The sequence below is a fragment of the Gambusia affinis genome, linkage group LG02, assembly GCF_019740435.1.
Source record: "Gambusia affinis linkage group LG02, SWU_Gaff_1.0, whole genome shotgun sequence".
Taxonomy (NCBI): Eukaryota; Metazoa; Chordata; class Actinopteri; order Cyprinodontiformes; family Poeciliidae; genus Gambusia; species Gambusia affinis.
The window spans coordinates 3,896,022-3,914,167 of record NC_057869.1 but is presented as its reverse complement, the minus strand read 5'-3'; the positions used below and the strand labels follow the sequence as shown (position 1 = coordinate 3,914,167).

The window sequence follows — 18,146 nt, the reverse complement described above, 5'->3', positions numbered from 1 at the left end:
AAAAGAAAAATATTATCAAATTGCCACCAAAAAACTCAGAAATTTTCAGATTAAGCACAAAAATTGTCTAGAAAAAAAAGTAAATTTCTGAGTTTGAAAGGTCAGAAATTTGCAGGAAAAGACTCAGAAATTTTGAGAATGATCTCTGAAGTTTTCTTGATAAAAGGACATTTCTGTCCTGACAAGCTGAAAAAATTCTACAAAAAACGGAAATTTTGAGATTAATGAAAAGCACAAGGAAGAAACATGAACATTTTTGAAAGATGAACAATTGCTAGAAGAAAATAAAAGAAATGTATTTACATTTTTAAGGATTGGTGTCAGAAATTTTATAGAAAATAGTTGAAAATATTTGAGTTCAAAAAGCTGAAAAATTGCTAGGAAAAAAAAAATTCTCAGAAATTTTCTGGAAAAACAAGAGGATTTCTGAGTTTAAAAAGTCAAAAATTTGCTAGAAAAAAAGCTGAAATTTTCAGATTGATCTCAGATATTTCCAGAAAAAACAGGAAAAGTTTAGATTTTCAAAAGTAGAACATTTTGAAACTCAAAAATTTCTACATTTTTTAAATAAAACTTACCATAAAACCTAGCAGTTCTTATTAATAATTACTATTATTTTATCATTACAAAATAATTTAAGAAGACCTATTATTAGCAGATTATTTTTCTTATAACATGGGAAAAATATCTCATAATAAGTAAAATATTCTGCCAGTAGAACTAATTCTTTTTCATCAACATTAAATAATTTATGTGAGATAAGCTGTTATTCCTTGCTGAAAAGTTACTTGTAAGACATTTTAGTCTTTTTTCCAACTGTGCTAAGATATTTGCACTAGAAACCAGACAAACTGGGTAACAGTTTGTGCTTTTCGCAGTGTACATACAGTGAAGTTTGTTCAAAGAAGTCAAATATTTCTGCAATGAACCTGAGAACAATGATGCAATTATCAAACAAGTACATTAAGTCTAATAGTTATGCAAACTTTTTAACTTGGTGTTCAGTCAAATAGCAGCAAACAAACAAAAGTGTCCATCTCCTAATAATTTCCGTAACCCATCCCGTCCGTCCGTACCTCTCTGACATGCCGGTCTTGACGCTCCCGGCGCGACCCAGAGCAGAGATGGTGTCCTCCCGGTGAGTCCCGAGCCCGCCGGCGCTGCTCAGGCTCATGTCGATGGACTCGCTGCTGGTGTGCATGCTGCTGACTGAGGGGAATCCCACGCTGCCTGCGCCGCCGTGCCCACCCAGGGTGCCCTCTCTGCTCGGCACAGACGAGCCGCTGAAGGTGGTTCCCCATGTCAGGCTGTTGGAGGGACCAGTGGAGGAATACATTGATCCTGGGCTGGAGGCCTGCAAGATAAATGTCTAAGATTAGATAAATCAATAATAATGTATATCAATATAGAGAAAATTCACTGAACCCTGATCTAAAACCGCACGGGATTCTGGGAGATGTATGCAGAGGAAAGGCTTTAAACACTCAACGTCTCACAGAACTCTTTGGTTAAATAGGAACAACCTGTTGAGTTACATGTGCAGCAGCAGTTTAAAGTTGACTTATTATGCTGCCTTGAACAGGTTACGTTAGATCTATGGTCTACACAAAACCTGTGGGTTACATGTTTTGCACAAAATCATTCTTAAAAAATTAGATTTTAGTCTGCTCAGTCCATAATGAGTTGTTTGAGGACGACTTGTCACTTTAAATCCAAACAAGCTGCTGCTAGCCACGCCCACATCTCAATGTTTAGACACACATGTGAAAATGGCTCCAAATAGATCCTCAATTATACAACTGAACATCTTTGAAAAGCGTTAGTAGAGCGTCCAGCGCAACCAACAAGAACGTAGCAAGAGGTTTCTGAATGGTAAATCAATCAAAACACCAGTCTTTCAAATGGCTCATTTTCCAGACACCAAAAAACTTCAACTTATTGACAAAGTCAGCGGAAGGTTGGTTTTTTAAGCACTTGGGTTACTTTTAGACCTTGCAGAAACCCAAATCGAAGTATAAAAACCAGCAAAATGTGAATTCAACCTCCCACAGCTAACTAAGCAAGGGTGGTGTCATCAACTGACTCACTCACTCTTTTGTTACCTAGCAACAACCTGCAGAGTAACTTGTGGTTACCTAGCAACAACTTGTTGAGTAACTTGCGCAGCAGCAGTTTAAGCTTGTCCCACAGTTCTTCATAACTGCTTAAAAATAAAAGAACAACAGTATGGAGTAAAACCTATGGATAAAAAAGATATTTCAGATATTTAAAACAAAAATCCAATCAATTATTAGCAATATCTACTGACATAAAACACTTATCTTTGCCATTTCCGAAATCTCTCTAGAAAATAAATTGATGAAACATCCTAATATGAAAGACCTTCACTCAACATACCAGATGCAACATTATATTGAGACGAAGACTTAATACTCATTATCTTGAATCAAATTCCAGTTGCAGGCCTGACATTATGTACTTACATTGTCCGCTTTCATTCCAGAATGAATTGAATCTAAAATAATTTAATAAACTTTTGAACTGCCTTTTGTTTGTGGAGACATGACTTCTCTTTCGTCAAACAACATTGTGTGTGTCATAACGTGACTCACAGCCATTCAGCTCAAAACTTCGGAATCATGTGAAAACGGGAAGCAGAGTTCATGACCGAGCACGCTCAAACATCCCAGGCCTGAAAGGATTTTCATCTACAGTTTGTAAAACGGGCGTCTGCGCTTCACCTGAACCGGAGTTGAATTAAGAAGTCGGGTGTTTGTGGTATTAGTAAGGTGAGAGCAGAATAATCCCAGTGTTCCCACCAAAGGCCTGTAAGCAGCTCTTTAAACACACTCCCACGTTTAACACCGCCACAGTTTACTCTTGTATAAACTAAAGACACAAATACTTGCTGCTTTTGTTGCAGGGTATAATACTCATTTGATCCTGTTAATATTAGATCTAATTGTTTTGATTATCTGCATCTGTAGTTTGTTTACCAGTCGTGTTTCGATTGGTTTTGTCTGAATCGATGTAGTGGAACGTGTTGCTTCTGCTCCTCCATATCAACACTGGGAGCGAAAGGAGTAACGTCGTGTCCGTGTCGTGTCTGCTTTCGTTTTTCCCCCTTACAGGGCTACCACTTTTAAACCTGGAATTAAAGAGGTAGCAGCTGACCAGAATTCACAGGACTTGAGTGTGTGATTTTAAATGTAACTAAATGAATAAAAATGAATAAAAAAGGCAGAAGACTGATCCCTGAGGAACTAAATCTTTGGGAAGCTACTCGTATGTTTTCTAAATATGCACTGTGTTTTAAAGGCAGCTTTTAAGCCATAAATATTGTTCCGACAATAAATATGAGCAACGTTTGGTGAGAAATTACAATTATTTTTGTGTCCATGATAAAGCTCAATCCACATTCAGCAGTATTTTAAAGAGAAATTGAATGAAAGTCACCTGTGTTTTACCTCATATTTGAACCCAAAGGAACAGGAAGTCAAATGTTAACACTCTGATCAGCTGAAGTGAAATATATGTTACAAAATCCAGTTAAATCCAGTTAAAGTGTCTCACCTGCTCGCTGCCCAGAGTCCCAGTTCCTGACCCCGGGGCTCGGCCTCCAAACAGGGGGCTGCTGGTCTCACTGTCCCCGCCTCCCAGCACGCCATCAGGCGACTCCAGCACCGTGGGAACGTGGTTCATGGTGGCGTGGGGGTTGGAGATCACAGTGGAGTTCTTCAGGTTTTCAGCTGTGGTGACTGGAGCTTGTTTACTGCCCTTTCCACCAAATAACCTAAACGTGCATCAGTGAAGGAGAGGAGGAGGTTAAATGTGGTTGAACCAATCAATCACTGAGTGAAGAACAAACATGTTTTAACCAAAGATTCGCCATAAAAACACACACCTGCAGTTTTTGTAAAAGTTTAATACGTTTTTTTTTATTATTATTGAAAGAAACTGATTTTGAAAAAAAATTATTTTGCCTGATTTTGTCAGTTTTTTTATTACGGATATGAATTATTGTCATTTTGGTCCAAAATTTCCACTTAACTACATATTTTGGTCCATCTTATGTAATTTTTAAATATTACATTATTGATAATTTGATCAGTTACTCAGTATTGAGTATACTTTATACCAAATACTTCTTTTTTTTTTACTCTTGAGAAATTTCTTTCACAGCTACTATTTTCTGTTAATTGAGTTAAAGTATGTCGAAGTAGTTCTTTTCTTACTTGTGTACAATATTTGGATACTTTGCCCAAAATACTCCTTTTGAGGTATTTGAGTAAATACAACTAGTTGCTACCAGAGTACCAAAAAAATAATACTACAGAAAGAGCAAAACTACTTCAACATATTTTTACTCAAGCAAAAGTCAAATTTAGCCGTCTAAAAAAATTACTCAAGTAATAGTAAAAAACTATTTGGTAAAAAGTCTTTTCAAGTATTGAGTAACAGATCAAATTATCAATCATTTAATATTTAAAAATTACATCATCAGATGGATCAAAATATAAAGTTAAGAGGAAATTTTGGTATTTCATGGACAAAAATGACAATAATTTATGTTAGTAACAAAAAATAACAAAATCAGGCAAAATATATTTTTCCAAATCAGTTTCTTTCAATAAAGAAAATGCCAAATCAAAATGAAACTTATGAAACTTTAACAAAACCTGCAGGTCTCCATCTGGTGAATTTTTGGTTATAGCATCTTCGTTTTTCATTCAATGGGAAGAAAATCCAGAAACTTTACTGAAGTAAGAGTAAAAAAGACTTGATAACAAAATTACTCAAGTAAAAGTAAAAAGAACAGCATGGTAAAAAGGTAATTTTTTTCCAAAAAGTTACTAAAGTTAATGTAAGTGGGTAAATGTAAGTAGTCCAAGGCCAAAATAATCTGCTTAGAGCTTCTAATTTTACTCATAAAAACAGTAGAGAAAAAAGAAGCCCTTAAAAGCTTTCAGTCAGTACGGAACGAAGCGGCACTTGAACCCACAACCCTCCTCTTGTTCCTGGTTTCGGCTAATCGGCGGGCTGTGATGACTGAAGCCGCGGCGGGGGATTTCTTTGAAGACTTATCACTGCCTCACATTAACGAGGGCAGAGTGCTGAGGTAAGACGATGCAGACTCCATTACCGCGCGCCACACCCTCCTGCCGCCCCTCCAACCTCACCACCGAGGCTGAGGCTTGGCAGCTGATCAGCCGCACTCAAGGCCTCCTCTCACAATGGCCTCATTTAACCTCACATACTGAGTGTGTGTGTGTGTGAGAGAGAGAGAGAGAGTGTGTGTGTAAAACAGGCCCACACGTGTGATCCCTTACTCATGATGAAGGTTTTTTTGGGGGGGTGAAGTCAAGCCCATACAGGAGGGCCCCACTTGGAGTGGCTCATCATGTCTGGAGGGTTTCTTTAAAAACTAGGGCCGTCAACGTTAGCGAGTTAGCTAGTTAACCTGATATTACACTGCAAAAACACAAAATCTTACCAAGTGTTTTAGGTCTAGTTTCTACTGCAATTATCTTGGCACACTTGAAATAAGACAAGACTAACTTAAAAGTAACTGTGTAGCAAAATATAGCCACTTGTTTTAAGTAAATAATTCCTTAATATTAATGAAAAACTACCTGTTCCAATGGAAAACAAATTAACTAATAACATAGGGAAATTGTCTTGTTACAAGGTAAATGATCTGCAAATGAAAATGGCACTTTTTAACAGATTTCCTTAATTTTGATACAATATGGGAACTCGATCTTATCTACCTCGCCAAAGGTCTAAAGATCAGCCTTTGTCTTCTTCTGCTCTGCAGTGAGAGGTCTGACTGTCGCAGCTCACTGGGTCATGTCTGCATATTCACTATTAATAACAGTCAACCCACTTTTGCCAACTCTGAGACTTTATTTCTACATTTAGCGACATTTCAGACAAAAAAAAATAAAAATTGGTTTCGGTCAAAATCAGAATTTGCAGGTCAGACTTCTTAAAGATCAGTGATTGGTCAGACAACTGCGGCCCTGGTTTAAAGGAAAAATGTTGTTCCTGAATAAAAAAACCTAAATAAAAAAACTGGATTCTGAATTAAAAATTGTTTCTGAATGGAATCGTGACCCTGAAAATCAGAATCGTATTTTTAATTTGAAGATGTGTGTTCACCTGCGAAGCGTTGGTGATGAAACCTGCTGCCTTCCCGCTGCCGCCGCCGCCGGGCCACTCTGCATCCCGCCTCTCAGGTTGTCGATCTCGGAGACGCCCTTCTCACGATCCGTCTGATTGGCCAGGAGCGTCGCTGACCCGTTGGGCTTGGCGACGCCAAACGAGTTTTTCCCGTGAGACGTGACGGAGAGCACGGCCGCCTCGATGCTGCTGGTGGACGAGCGGTTGCCGTTACGGGCGGCGGCCCCCGAGCGGCTGGGCCTGGGCAGGCTGCGGTACTGCAGAGTGGACCGGGCGCTCATCGGGAGGAAGCCGTCGTCATGGTGACCCAACGCAGACCCCACGTCCTGCCCGCCCGACTTTAAGCCGCCCGATAGAGAGCGCCCGCCGGATTTGGGCATTTTCCCCAACGTGGCCGAGCCGCTGGTGATGGTGGCGCCGCTCGCGGTAACCATGGTGACCATGCCGTGACCTTGCTTCTTGAAGCCGAAGGTGCTGGTCGGGGTGCGGGTCGACAGCATGAGCGTGTGAGACTGCGGGTCGGAGACGGTGTGGGTCAGCGGGGCGGCGGCGGCGCGGCTGGCGGGGGCCGGCTGCTTCTTGGCCTCGTCGCCGCTGCTGCGCCCCGCATCGGACGGCGAGCGCTGGAGGCCGTTAGAGCGCGGAGAGAGGCGACCTTTTTCCGACACCTTAACGTCGTCGGTTTTACCTGCAGGGGGAAAAAATGATTCAGGTGAGCAGGCTAACAAAACCAGAACGGTTTCACATTACATCATAGATGGGAGGAGTCTCCAGAAATTTTACTCAAACGTTAGAGATGGACAATGTGGCTGAAAAACGTATCATGATATAAGCCAGAGGTTTCCAAAGTGCGGCTCGTGGACCATTTGTGGTCCCTGGAATAATTTTGAGTGGCCCTGCCTTCAGTACAAGTCTGATTCTTCGGCAGATGGAGCAAATCCAGATGCACACTTTTTGTAATTGGGATAATTTTCTAATCATCCTACTTACAAATATCTTAAAGAGGTTATGAATTGCATTGAAAAGTCACCCTTTTATCTGCAGTTCCAACTGCCACTTCCTAAGCTGAGTGATTATTGTCACTGTTTATCCCAGTCATTTCCTGGACAATTTATTTGTTACCACATCAAAGCCTTACAGTTACCTAAAGAAACAAGTAATAATTATCACAACACCACAAAGTATGACAATAAATCTTTAAGTCCAAATTGACAAGCATATTGTGTGTTTATCAGTAACACACAATCCCAATAATACATACAAAATGTGAAAAGATTCAACATAAAACCCAGGAAAACTAAATCTTGATCCTCCATTATATTGTAACAAAAAAAAATCACACAGCGATTATTTCCATTTATCTACAAAGGCAACACCAAAAACAATAAAAGTTGCCAAATTGATTGTTTTTCTTGGTATAATTTTCTATGTTTAACGATGGGAGTTTGATTTACCCGAGCCGTGGCTCTTCAGGCCGACTGAAACCGTGGAGCCAGTGCTGCTGGTGCTTTTTGTGCGGGGCGACGTCACCCCCACCTGAGCGCTCATGCCTCTCCTCCAGGAGCCCGTGTTGGACACAGAGGGCGTCTTCCTCCCTGAGCAACCCTTGTCGGACTCATCGGACACGTCGCAGTTCCTGCGGCTCCACTTGGCGTCCATCCTGACGCCGCCGTCCAGCCCGCCGTCGGGCCGCTTCACCTCGTCTCCAGTCCAAGCTTGGTGAGCTGTTGTGGAGGCAGAGTGCTTCTCCGCATCTGTCACAGGCTGGAAACACAGAGGAACAGTTAGACAAAAGGTTCTGAAAAGTACAACGGCGTTGTTAAAAAAAAAAGGAGTAAAATTCTGCCAAAACATTTTCTAGAAAAAATATGGACATTTCTGAGCTCCAAAAGTCCAAATTTTGCAAGAAAAGCTTTTAAAGTTTGCAAAGTCAAAAAATTTACATTCTCTCAAATTTTTGACTTGAAAATCTTTTCAGGTTTTTTCCCGAAATTTTCTGAGATCCATCTCAAATGATCAGTTTTTCTTCTCGCAAATTTTCAACTTTTGAAACTGAAACAGAGAAATTGTGAGATCTATCTCAGAAATCGGATAGAAAAAACATGGAAGTTTCTGAAGTCCACAAGTCCAAAATTTGCAAGAAAAAAAAAAATAGAAAAGTGCTTGGTTCAATCAGACAGCAGGACAGCACAATGTCTGATCACATCACAGCTTGCGAACTAAATGTTCTAGTAATTTAAAAGTACACTTTCATGTCAGAGCAAGCCTACAGTCTGACAAGAAGCAGATCTTCAGATTAACTGAATCCTGGTTAGTGAACTGATAATGACCTTCTCACAGGAAATGTACTTTACACAAACCAGGAGGAACACTGTTGAAGCATTTCAGCTGCATGGTTAATTAACATTTTGCTCAGGCACATTCTTGTTATGGATGTGAATGCCAACCAGAGTTCACACCTGGGAGTAAACTTGGTTTGATTGGGGAACAAATTTGCGACATTCGCACTGCATTTTAAACTAATTAAAAACCTATTACCCTCCCCACCTGTGGGGGCGCTGCACTAAGAACCACTGAAGGAGACAACACATAAACCTCTACAGAAAGCAGGAGAGCCAACTTTCTGCTTCACAAAATGCAAACAAAAATGAAGTAGCATCAGATTTTAGCGGATGTAGGATTCCTCTTTTGTCTTTGGCAAGGAGTAATAAATTAAAAACCAGAGAAGGCTGCAACATACTGAGGCGTAGAACACGGTTTAGCCAGAAGGTGGCGTCTATTGGAGGGGCACAAACTACCAGCATATATCTGAGACAGCAGCTGCATTTCCATTGACCTCAAAATTACGATAATTGGAAGTATGAAAAATAAATTAAAGTTTTTTGCTAAAACGTTTTTGCACTAGGATGAGGTGGGTTTTTAGCTGTATCAGAATCAGTATATTTTACAAGACTGCAATGGAAAAAAAATTTTTACATGAAAAAAACGTTACTTTTTTCATGTACTACTGGCAGAAACGACAAAGAAGAAGACAGGAAGTGGTAGGATTATAATCCTACCACTTCCTGTCTTGATTTTACTGACTTATCGCATGAAGAAATTTATTTTTGTGTGGTTTTAATTGAGTTCCTTATTTAATGGAAACACCACAGTTGCAGAAAAAAACTCTAGCATTGGTGGAAAGCAAACAAATTACGCATCCATTAAACTATATTGTGTTGTGTTTTGTCCAGTGAATTGTACAGTGAAGTGTTTTGTTTTTTGCGCTTGCTTGTTCAAAACCACATAAATGAAATGAAATTAAAAGACCAGGAGCCATTTTGCGGTTATCGCATCGACTTGCATGCTTGTTTTGGTTGTATTTACCCAGAATGTTCTTCACTGTAGTCCATTTCTTGCTTTTGTTCTGCTTGGCGTGCATCTATGCATTCAAACTGCACTTGAGTTCACTTCAATTGAGCCTTTTTGATCCTCATCAAAGTTTGATTTTACATTCACATCGTCTTACCAAACCAAACTTTCTAGACAAGTAAACTAAAGTTTGATTACAGCAGTGCTGGTGTGAATGCACCGTAAATATCCACAACTTTCCTACTAACAACAGCTGGATTTGTTGCAATGACAATTCTGCAGTCACCCAGGCAACACTTAAAAAGCTGCAAGCTGATCTACTGTGAGATCTTCAAAGTCCAGCCGACGCAGGCTTGCCTGAGGACAGACGAGGCAGAGCTCATTACCTGCACTCTGTCGTACAGCTGCTGTGAGAGAAAGACGCTCTGTGTACCTTCCTTTGTTATTCAATCAGCACCTTGACCTCTGCAGCAATAATGAAGAGTCATCACACACGGGATGGCCTCAGATCAGACGAAATATACTGTGAGTACAATAAGCACAAGAGTCTGCTGACATCTGACACATGTAAGCTTAGAAAAATTTGCTTGTGCTCCAACTAAACAACGAATGTTAAAAGCTTCATTCAGGGAGTTTCCACACCTGATAGTCCAATAGACTTGGTTTAATTGGGGACCAAAACTGCAACATTTGTTACATTTTCAGCTGCTGCGGTTCTCTTTCACTGCACTGTGTCAAATGATCCAAACTAATCAAAAAACCTGTTCCCCTCCTCACCTGTGGGGGCGCTGCAACAAGAACTACAGAAGGAAACAACATGGAGACCACCACGGCTTCCTTCTTCATGAAATGTAAACAAAAATGGAGTGGCGCCAGATTTTAGTGGTTGTAGGATTTGTTGTTGGTAAAATGCCACCAGCTGTTTCTCCTGTAAGCGCTAAAATAGACTAACGTTTGTTTTGGTTGTATTTACTCAGAATGCCCTGCTTTTGGAGCGCTCTCCGGTCTGCTTGGTGGGTGCTTTCAAACCGCAATAAAGTTCCCTTCAACCGAACCAATATGGAGTTTTTTAGGTGGACCAGAGTTCGATTACGTATTCACATCTCCACAAACGAATCAAGATTTCTAGAAGAACAAACTGGAGTTTGATTAAAGCGAACTAAACAGTGTTAGTGTGAATGCATCCTCAGGCTTAGCTTTTACCAACACATTAGCAGGGTTGCTGCAGGTTTCAACCACTCAAATTTGAGAAATTTTAAGACCTTTAAAGACCATCATGAATAAATTTTAAGATTTGAACTCAGAAATGTACAAAAGATAGCGTAACTTATATAGCAGTGCCAAACTACAAAGTGGCAAAGACAAATGACGTCCAGCCAACTGGCATTAGTTAACAGTAAAATAGATAGCTGGTTAGCAATTGTATATTAGCAGCTAGCTAGCAGTAGCCTCAATTGCTTTGAGCAACAAAACATAATAAAGATGTCTGCCTGACTCAAATATCAGATCGATGTGTCTCTAATGGAAACAACTCATGTAGGAATGTCCTATAAAGACACTTCGATTGGAAGTTTAAACTCCGTTAAACTTCCAATTGATTGAATTGGGTTTCACTGTAGGATTCAGAGAGAATCCTGCTTCCTCTGACTTACCTGTGTGTTGAGGCCTTTGCGCTGAGCTGCAGGTGTGTTGGCGTAGGAGGAGATGGAGGAACTGGTGTTGATGTCATCTGTGTCGATGTTGTCGCTGATGCCGCTGCTTACCGAACTGCTGTCATCCCAGCTGCACAAGAAGAAGAAGAAGAGACATGGAGGCTCGTTTCAGTCCATGTAAACAAATCGTTTTTGGGAATGAGGAAAACGAGAGACTAAAACCTGTTGGAATTAACAATAAATCAGTTAATTGCATATTAATTTCCATTTATTTTTCAGAAATATCTTCTAATTCCAGTGTTACATGTTTATTAGAAATTAAAGTTTGATTTTTCAGAGTGTGTATTTGTATTATTACCCTACAATTGTCTCAAAACAACATTATAGTTTATGTCAATAACTTCCAATTCACAAAAAGAGACTAAATAAAGTCTGACTGTATATAATTCTGCTTTGCATTAGCCTGCTGAGAAGAAATAGACCTTTAGAGTTTTATGTGTTTAATATTATCAGTCAGTCAAAGATGCATGCAAAATTAACATTCTTTTTCTAAAAATGTATTTAATATATAAAAACAGATCACTTTCTATGAATGGGAAAAGACGAAAAATGTTAATTGAAGCATGAAATGAGAGTAAAAGAAGAATCTGGTGACTGCATGGTGATTCTCCTTTTATTCTCCATAAAACTGGTTGCAACTTGGACACACACACAACACACACACACACACACACACACGTCTGAATGGGGCTGTCTGTCATACGAACAAAGACTCGATAGAGGGGTGACATCATGGTGCGTTTGTGTGTCTGAGCTGTTCAAATAGGCCCACATGAACAGAGCAAACGTGCCAAGAGTTAAGGATATCTGTAAATATGTCTGTGTGTGTCTGCTGGGGGGTGTGTGTGAGTGTGTGTGTCTGCTTTGAGGCTGTGGGGGACAGGAAGCCCATCCAGTTGGCAAACACTGGTCTGAAAGGAGCAGAGGGAGGCTGATGGTGACAGCCAGTGCAGGGATGACATACACACACACACGCCCACATACACACACACGCATCCACCCACACACCCACCCACACACACACACACACACACACACACACACACACTTTGTCCAGTGCTGAAAGGATAAATACATTTCAGATTTTATCAAGCTAGTATTTGTTACCTTTGATATAATTTTCTTCTAATCCAGAGTACTTATGGTATCATTTATTATTTATGGATGTAAAGATTTTGGATATTTTATTCTCATGATGAATCTCAATTAATGTTTAAAAGTAACCCAAAACATTCCTTAATGTTGGGATTCTTAGTTTTGATATTTTTTCCACAGTTTGTTCAATGAAAGCATCAATGCCTCTGCAAAAACTAAAATTTCACTAAGTATTTTAATTGCTAGAAATAAGACAAAACTGATTAACAAGTCACTTTCATGAGCTTGTTTTAAGTAAATAATTCCTTAATATTTATGAAAATGTAGTAGTTCCATTGGCAGATTATTTCACTTATTACAAGACATTTTTCCAGTCTTATAAGTGAAATAATCTGCCAATGGGACCAGCACTTTTCATCAATATTAAGAAATTATAAACTTAAAACAAACTCCTCAGTCTTGCTGAAAAGTTACTTGTAAGTTAGTTTTATTTTATTTCTAGTGTAATAGATATTTTCACTAGAAAATAAACCAAAAACACTTGGTAAGATTTTGTGTTTTTGCAGTGTAATATTCTGTTTATGGAAGCATGATTCAGTCTATTTGTTTATGAAAAGAGGGATAAATCACTTAATCATTAATAAGGTGATGTTGTATCAAGAATCAAGAATCATCTATTAAGTCGGGTTAATAGAAAACTTTCACATATTAACCTATGCTAATAATGCTGATGCTATTTCAAATGTTTCAGCATAAAAGAAGAAAAGGATTTATATTTTAATTGTGTGACTTTAAGAAATATTTCCAAAGCAATAAAATGAGCCTACACGGTTCATTTCCCACCAACTTATACCGTCTTGTTCTTAATCATTCATCCCTCCAGTTTGATCTTTGTACAAAAGCCAAACAGAGGCAGCTTTGGTATAAACAGACCCAAAGCGGCGTTGCACAGTAGTCAACTTACACGCCCAGAACTTTCCCACCAAGCAGCGACCTCACATCATAATTACGGCTTCAAACTAAGAAGCTAAACAAAAACAGACATTTCCAATGGCACAATTCCCAGATTCAACAGAGAACCGCCAAAACCTAATCAGCTGGTTCCTGACAACCATCGGACCCAAACACCAGCCGATGACCTGACTTCCTCCTGGATTTAACCAGCTGAATAAATCAAGCAGAAGCTTAGCGCAGACACGGCTTACAGAGCTGCAAGCACCCGAAGAGAGAAAAGAGCTGAGCGTGGTGAGAGATTTAGACCAGAACCAGTTTAAGTCTTCCACATGGCCACTGGGGGTATTTCCCACACGCAATCCGCTCACAGAAAATAAACATGGACAGCTGCACTGCAAAACACTAAACTTTACCAAGTAATGTTGTCTAGTTTTTTTTTTCTTGGAAAAAGACAAACTAACTTTTCAGCAGGATATTGGATAGGATATATTTAAATAAATAGGTTACTTAGTAAGTTACTTTTATCTTATTTTAAGTGCACTGAGATATTTGCAATATAAAATAGGCAAAAATACTTGGTTTTATGATTCTACACTGCAAAAACACAAAATCTTACAAAGTATTTTTAGCCTAGTTTATAGTGCAAATGTCTTGGTACACTTAAAAAAATACTAAAATAACTTACAAGTAATTTTTTTCCGGCTAGATATAGGAGATTGTTTTGAGTAAATAATTTCTTAGTACTGATGAAAAAAATATTAGTTTTACTGTCAGATTATTTTACTTCAAACATGAGTAATCTCTTTTTGACTGAATTTAGCTGACAGTGGAACTAGTACTTTTTCATCAATTTTAAGTTATTATTGCCTTAAAACGAGCTGCTATAAAAGTTCCTTTTAAGTTATGTGAGCCTTTTTTCAAGTGCACTAGAAAAAGTAGACAAAAATACTTGTAAGGGTTTATGTTTTGCAGTGTAATAATCCAAACATTGGACATGACATAAAAGCAAACATTAAATTCAATCTCTTTTTCTTGCTTTTATGTCTGGTATCTACCTGTTCAGGGTGCCGGTGTTGCTGTGGGAACCGGGTCGCTGTGCAAAAATGCCAAACTGGACAGAAAGCTTCATGACTCCATGCTGCTGAAAGGATTCACAAAAACAAATCTCTCTCTCTTTTTTCCTCTCTCTCTCTCTTTCTTTCTCTGCGCTCCCTCTCTCGTTCTGGATCGAGGTTCTTTGTCACTTGCTGCAGCGGTGTTTCATCCCCCGGGCGCTGTTTGTCTCTGTCTGCGCCGAGTGCCGAGCTGAAAGGATCTGAGCAGAGGACCTGCCCCGCTGCTGGTAACCTGAGCCTCCCTGGAGACCGTTAACCACTTCACTGCCGCAGCAGCGCTGCTAACGCTGCGCAGCCAAACACACACAAACACACCCTGTGTCCTAAATAAGCCACTTGAGGCTTGAGAAGCATCAAACAGGCGGGACGAGTCAAAGCCGCGCCATCACAGACAGATTGAGACAAAAATGACAATCCTCATCCTCCACTTGCTCTGCTGTGTGGTTCCCAGCTCTGGTTTATGTGTCCTGACTGTGTGTGCGTGTGTGTAGGACTGCAATTTCCCACACAGATCCACCCTGAGCAACTGACAAGCCAGCGCTAATTAGAGATCAGGCCAAGCGGCGGGCCCAGCCCTCAGCATCCTGCTGGCAGAGCAACCCGCCTGTTACCAACCGCCGAGCCTTTACGACCAATCACAGGATACTGAGACGCTAACCACGGGCAGCGCTGGCAAAGACCAAGTCAACAGCTAATGGATCAGAACCAAACGGTCAGTTTATAAATGTTTCTGGGTCGTAGGGAAGTTAAGACTCTTTCACACCTGAAGTTTATTTCATTTTCAGCTGCTGCGGTTCGGTTTCACGCTCCACTGTGTCCAGAGGTGGGTAGTAACTAGTTACATTTACTCAATTACATTCACTTCACTAATTTCTTTTATTTTTTTTATTTACCTTTTCTACACTGTACTTTTTACCTTTACTGGAGCAAATTTTTTATGAAGTATCTCTACTCTTACTTGAGTAAAATTTCTGGATTTTCCATCCATCCATCCATCCATCCATCCATCCATCCATCCATCCATCCATCCATCCATCCATCCATCCATCATCCATCATCCATCCATCCATCCATCCATCCATCCATCCATCCATCCATCCATCCATCCATCCATCCATCCATCCATCCATCCATCCATCCATCATCCATCCATCCATTATCCATTTTCCATCGGTAGCAACTTTATCCAGACGTTCCTCTTCCCAGCCACTCTTTCCAGCTCCTCTGGGGGAATCCCAAGGCGTTCCCAGCCCAGCCGAGAGACGTAGTCCCTCCAGCGTGTCCTGGGTCTTCCCCGGGGCCTCCTCCCGGTGGGGCGACCCCTCAGCAGGGAGGCGACCAGGAGGCATCCTGACCAGATGACTGAGCTTCTCACCCCATCTCTAAGGGAGAGTCTCTTCACCCTACAAAGAAAACCCATTCGGCCGCTTGTATCCGTGATCTCGTTCTTTAACACCTGATTATATTATTAATGGAGGGCTTAAGTTCCCACTCTCAAAATTAATAAATTAAAACTTTTTAAGGTCATACTCATTATGGTCACTTAAAAAGCTTTTCTTTAATTTTATGAATATTGCAGATGTTTCTATTTTATTGGAAAGAGTTCTTCCCCTCCTGGTCTGCAGGGGCGCTGCATCAAGATCTACTGAAGGAAAAGGCACAAAAGCCTCTGAAGAAGACACTGAACACAGCTTCCTGCTTCACAAATCGCAAGTAAAAATTGAGTAAGATCAGATTTTTTCTCTTTTCTCTTTGGTAAAAAAAATTAATAACACAAGCCATTTTTTGCACTAGATTCTTGCGTTTGTTTTGGTTGTTTTACTGAAACTGAACTAAAAATTCAATTCATTACAAAACCTCAATGGGGTTCACAATTTGGCTTGGTGAAACCAAAAGGTGCAAACCATCCTTCAGTTCTTAGACTGGCTAAACGGCCTATAAACCAGTCAGAAAAGGACAGTAATGGAGGACGAAACGAGACCCAAATCAAGACATTCCACACTGGAACCTAGCCTCTCCATTAGGTTAGGGTTCCTCCTCTCCCAAAAGGGTCAAAGTTCAGGAGCCAAACTTCCTTAAAGAGAAACACAGAGTTAAGAAGATGGGGGTTGGTGGCAATGAAAAAAATGAAGCTCCCACATGGGGCAGCCAATAATGGTTTCTGTGAGCGTCCTGAGAAACAGGCAGTGGATTTGTTTGTTTTAACTTTCCCTATGCAAGGCTCCCGGGACCGTGGTTGGTTGGACGGTTGGTCTGCTGGTCATTTCAGTTCACCAGCGGCTCCCCCATCCCCCAACCTCAGGAAAAAAACCAACTCTGGCACGAGCACACAGAGTGTGTGCCGCAGAAATGTACACACAGACATGCAGCCACAACAGAGCAGCCAGGCAGAAGTAAGGGGATTTCCTGCATTTGAGAGGGAACTACTGGCCTCTTCGCCCTGCAGCTGCATCACATAACCCCCAAATCTCTGACTGTCAGGGGGCCGACAGGCAGCGGATGGTACGACGGTGCGTTGGGGCCGTTACAGAGAGAAAAAAGGAATAATATTTCAATTAAAAATCCTCAGAAAATTTGAGATTAAGCTCATAAAATATACAGAAAAAACAGGGAAATTTGTGAGCACCAAAAAAATTCAAAATTTTTTGAAATTAAACTTAAATTTTTGAACTCCTAAAGTAAAATACTCAGAAGTGTTTGAAAAGTTGAACAATTTAAAGTTTAGCTCAGAAGATTTCCAAGTTTTTTCTAAACAATTTAGTAGATTAATCTGAAAACATATACTTTTTTTCTCACAGTTCTTCACTTTTGAAACTCAGAAATAATATCCATGTTTTCTTTTTCTAGAATATTTCTGAGAGCAATCTCAAAATTTATGAGTTTTCTTTCTTACAAATTTTCACGTTTTGGAGCTCAAAAATGTCCTAACTTTTGATACTCAGTTATCTAGAACATTTCTGAGATCAATCTAGAAACTTCTGGGTATATTTTACAGAAATTTACTCTTTTTTTTCCGCCTGTTTTCGCTGGTCCTAGTTCGCGGTTGGAAGACAAAGAGAAACTTTTAGATTTAATCTCTTTATAGGAAGCAGATAACATGTCACTGAAGCTGTCAGGTGCGCTTTAAGTAAACATACAGACAGAAAAGCCAGTTTGTGGATTAACCCTCAAACAAACACAAAACAAGAAGGATGACTTTTGTAATCTTAGTGGTTTAACATCTATAGTGTTAAATTATCTTTGCTGTGAAATAAAACAAACTGAAACGTGCATCGAGACGACATTTCTTGTGCATTCAGTGCAGTAAAAGTAAAGCAAACTGAAACTGACTGAACACAGGAACACATGAAATAAAACTTTAGGTACCAGCAGTTTCAGAAGTTCAGGTGTATTAAGAATATGTTTCTGACTTTACGTCTTTATTTGAATGATTTTTTTCCGTTTGTACAACAAGAAAACTTAAGAGGATTGAAGGAGACCTAAACATGCATGAGAAAGTCCCGGATTGTTTTTGTTTTTTTTAAGTAGAGAAACTTTAATTATTCTGTCTTTTGGCTTTTCTACTTGAATCAAAAGTAGATCAAGTTTTTGGTTTCTAAGTTTGCAGGCAGAAAAAAAAAATCATGTTCTGAATTGTACGGTCAAGCTGAAAAGACGAAGGAAAAGGAGAAAAACGGGATTCTGGGACATTCCGGGCCGAATCCCAGGAGTCCTGCGGTTTGAAAATGACACAGCT

At 39.9% G+C, this 18,146-nt stretch overlaps 1 protein-coding gene across 7 annotated transcripts in view; it reads right to left on the bottom strand.

The window, feature by feature from the left end:
• nav2a (neuron navigator 2a) overlaps positions 1 to 18,146 on the bottom strand; it is a 251,668-nt gene that overhangs the window by 29,790 nt on the left and 203,732 nt on the right. For all 7 annotated transcript variants that reach the window (XR_006372495.1, XM_044135764.1, XM_044135719.1 and 4 more), the window contains 5 exons: positions 11,187 to 11,316; positions 7,638 to 7,947; positions 6,163 to 6,871; positions 3,574 to 3,793; positions 1,077 to 1,354 (listed from right to left, as the gene is read on the bottom strand). Coding sequence is in view for 6 of the 7 variants with exons in the window: in XM_044135764.1 (XP_043991699.1) it covers positions 1,077 to 1,354; positions 3,574 to 3,793; positions 6,163 to 6,871; positions 7,638 to 7,947; positions 11,187 to 11,316 (1,647 nt within the window). In the remaining variant the exon portion in view is untranslated. The remainder of the gene's footprint in view (positions 1 to 1,076; positions 1,355 to 3,573; positions 3,794 to 6,162; positions 6,872 to 7,637; positions 7,948 to 11,186; positions 11,317 to 18,146) is intronic.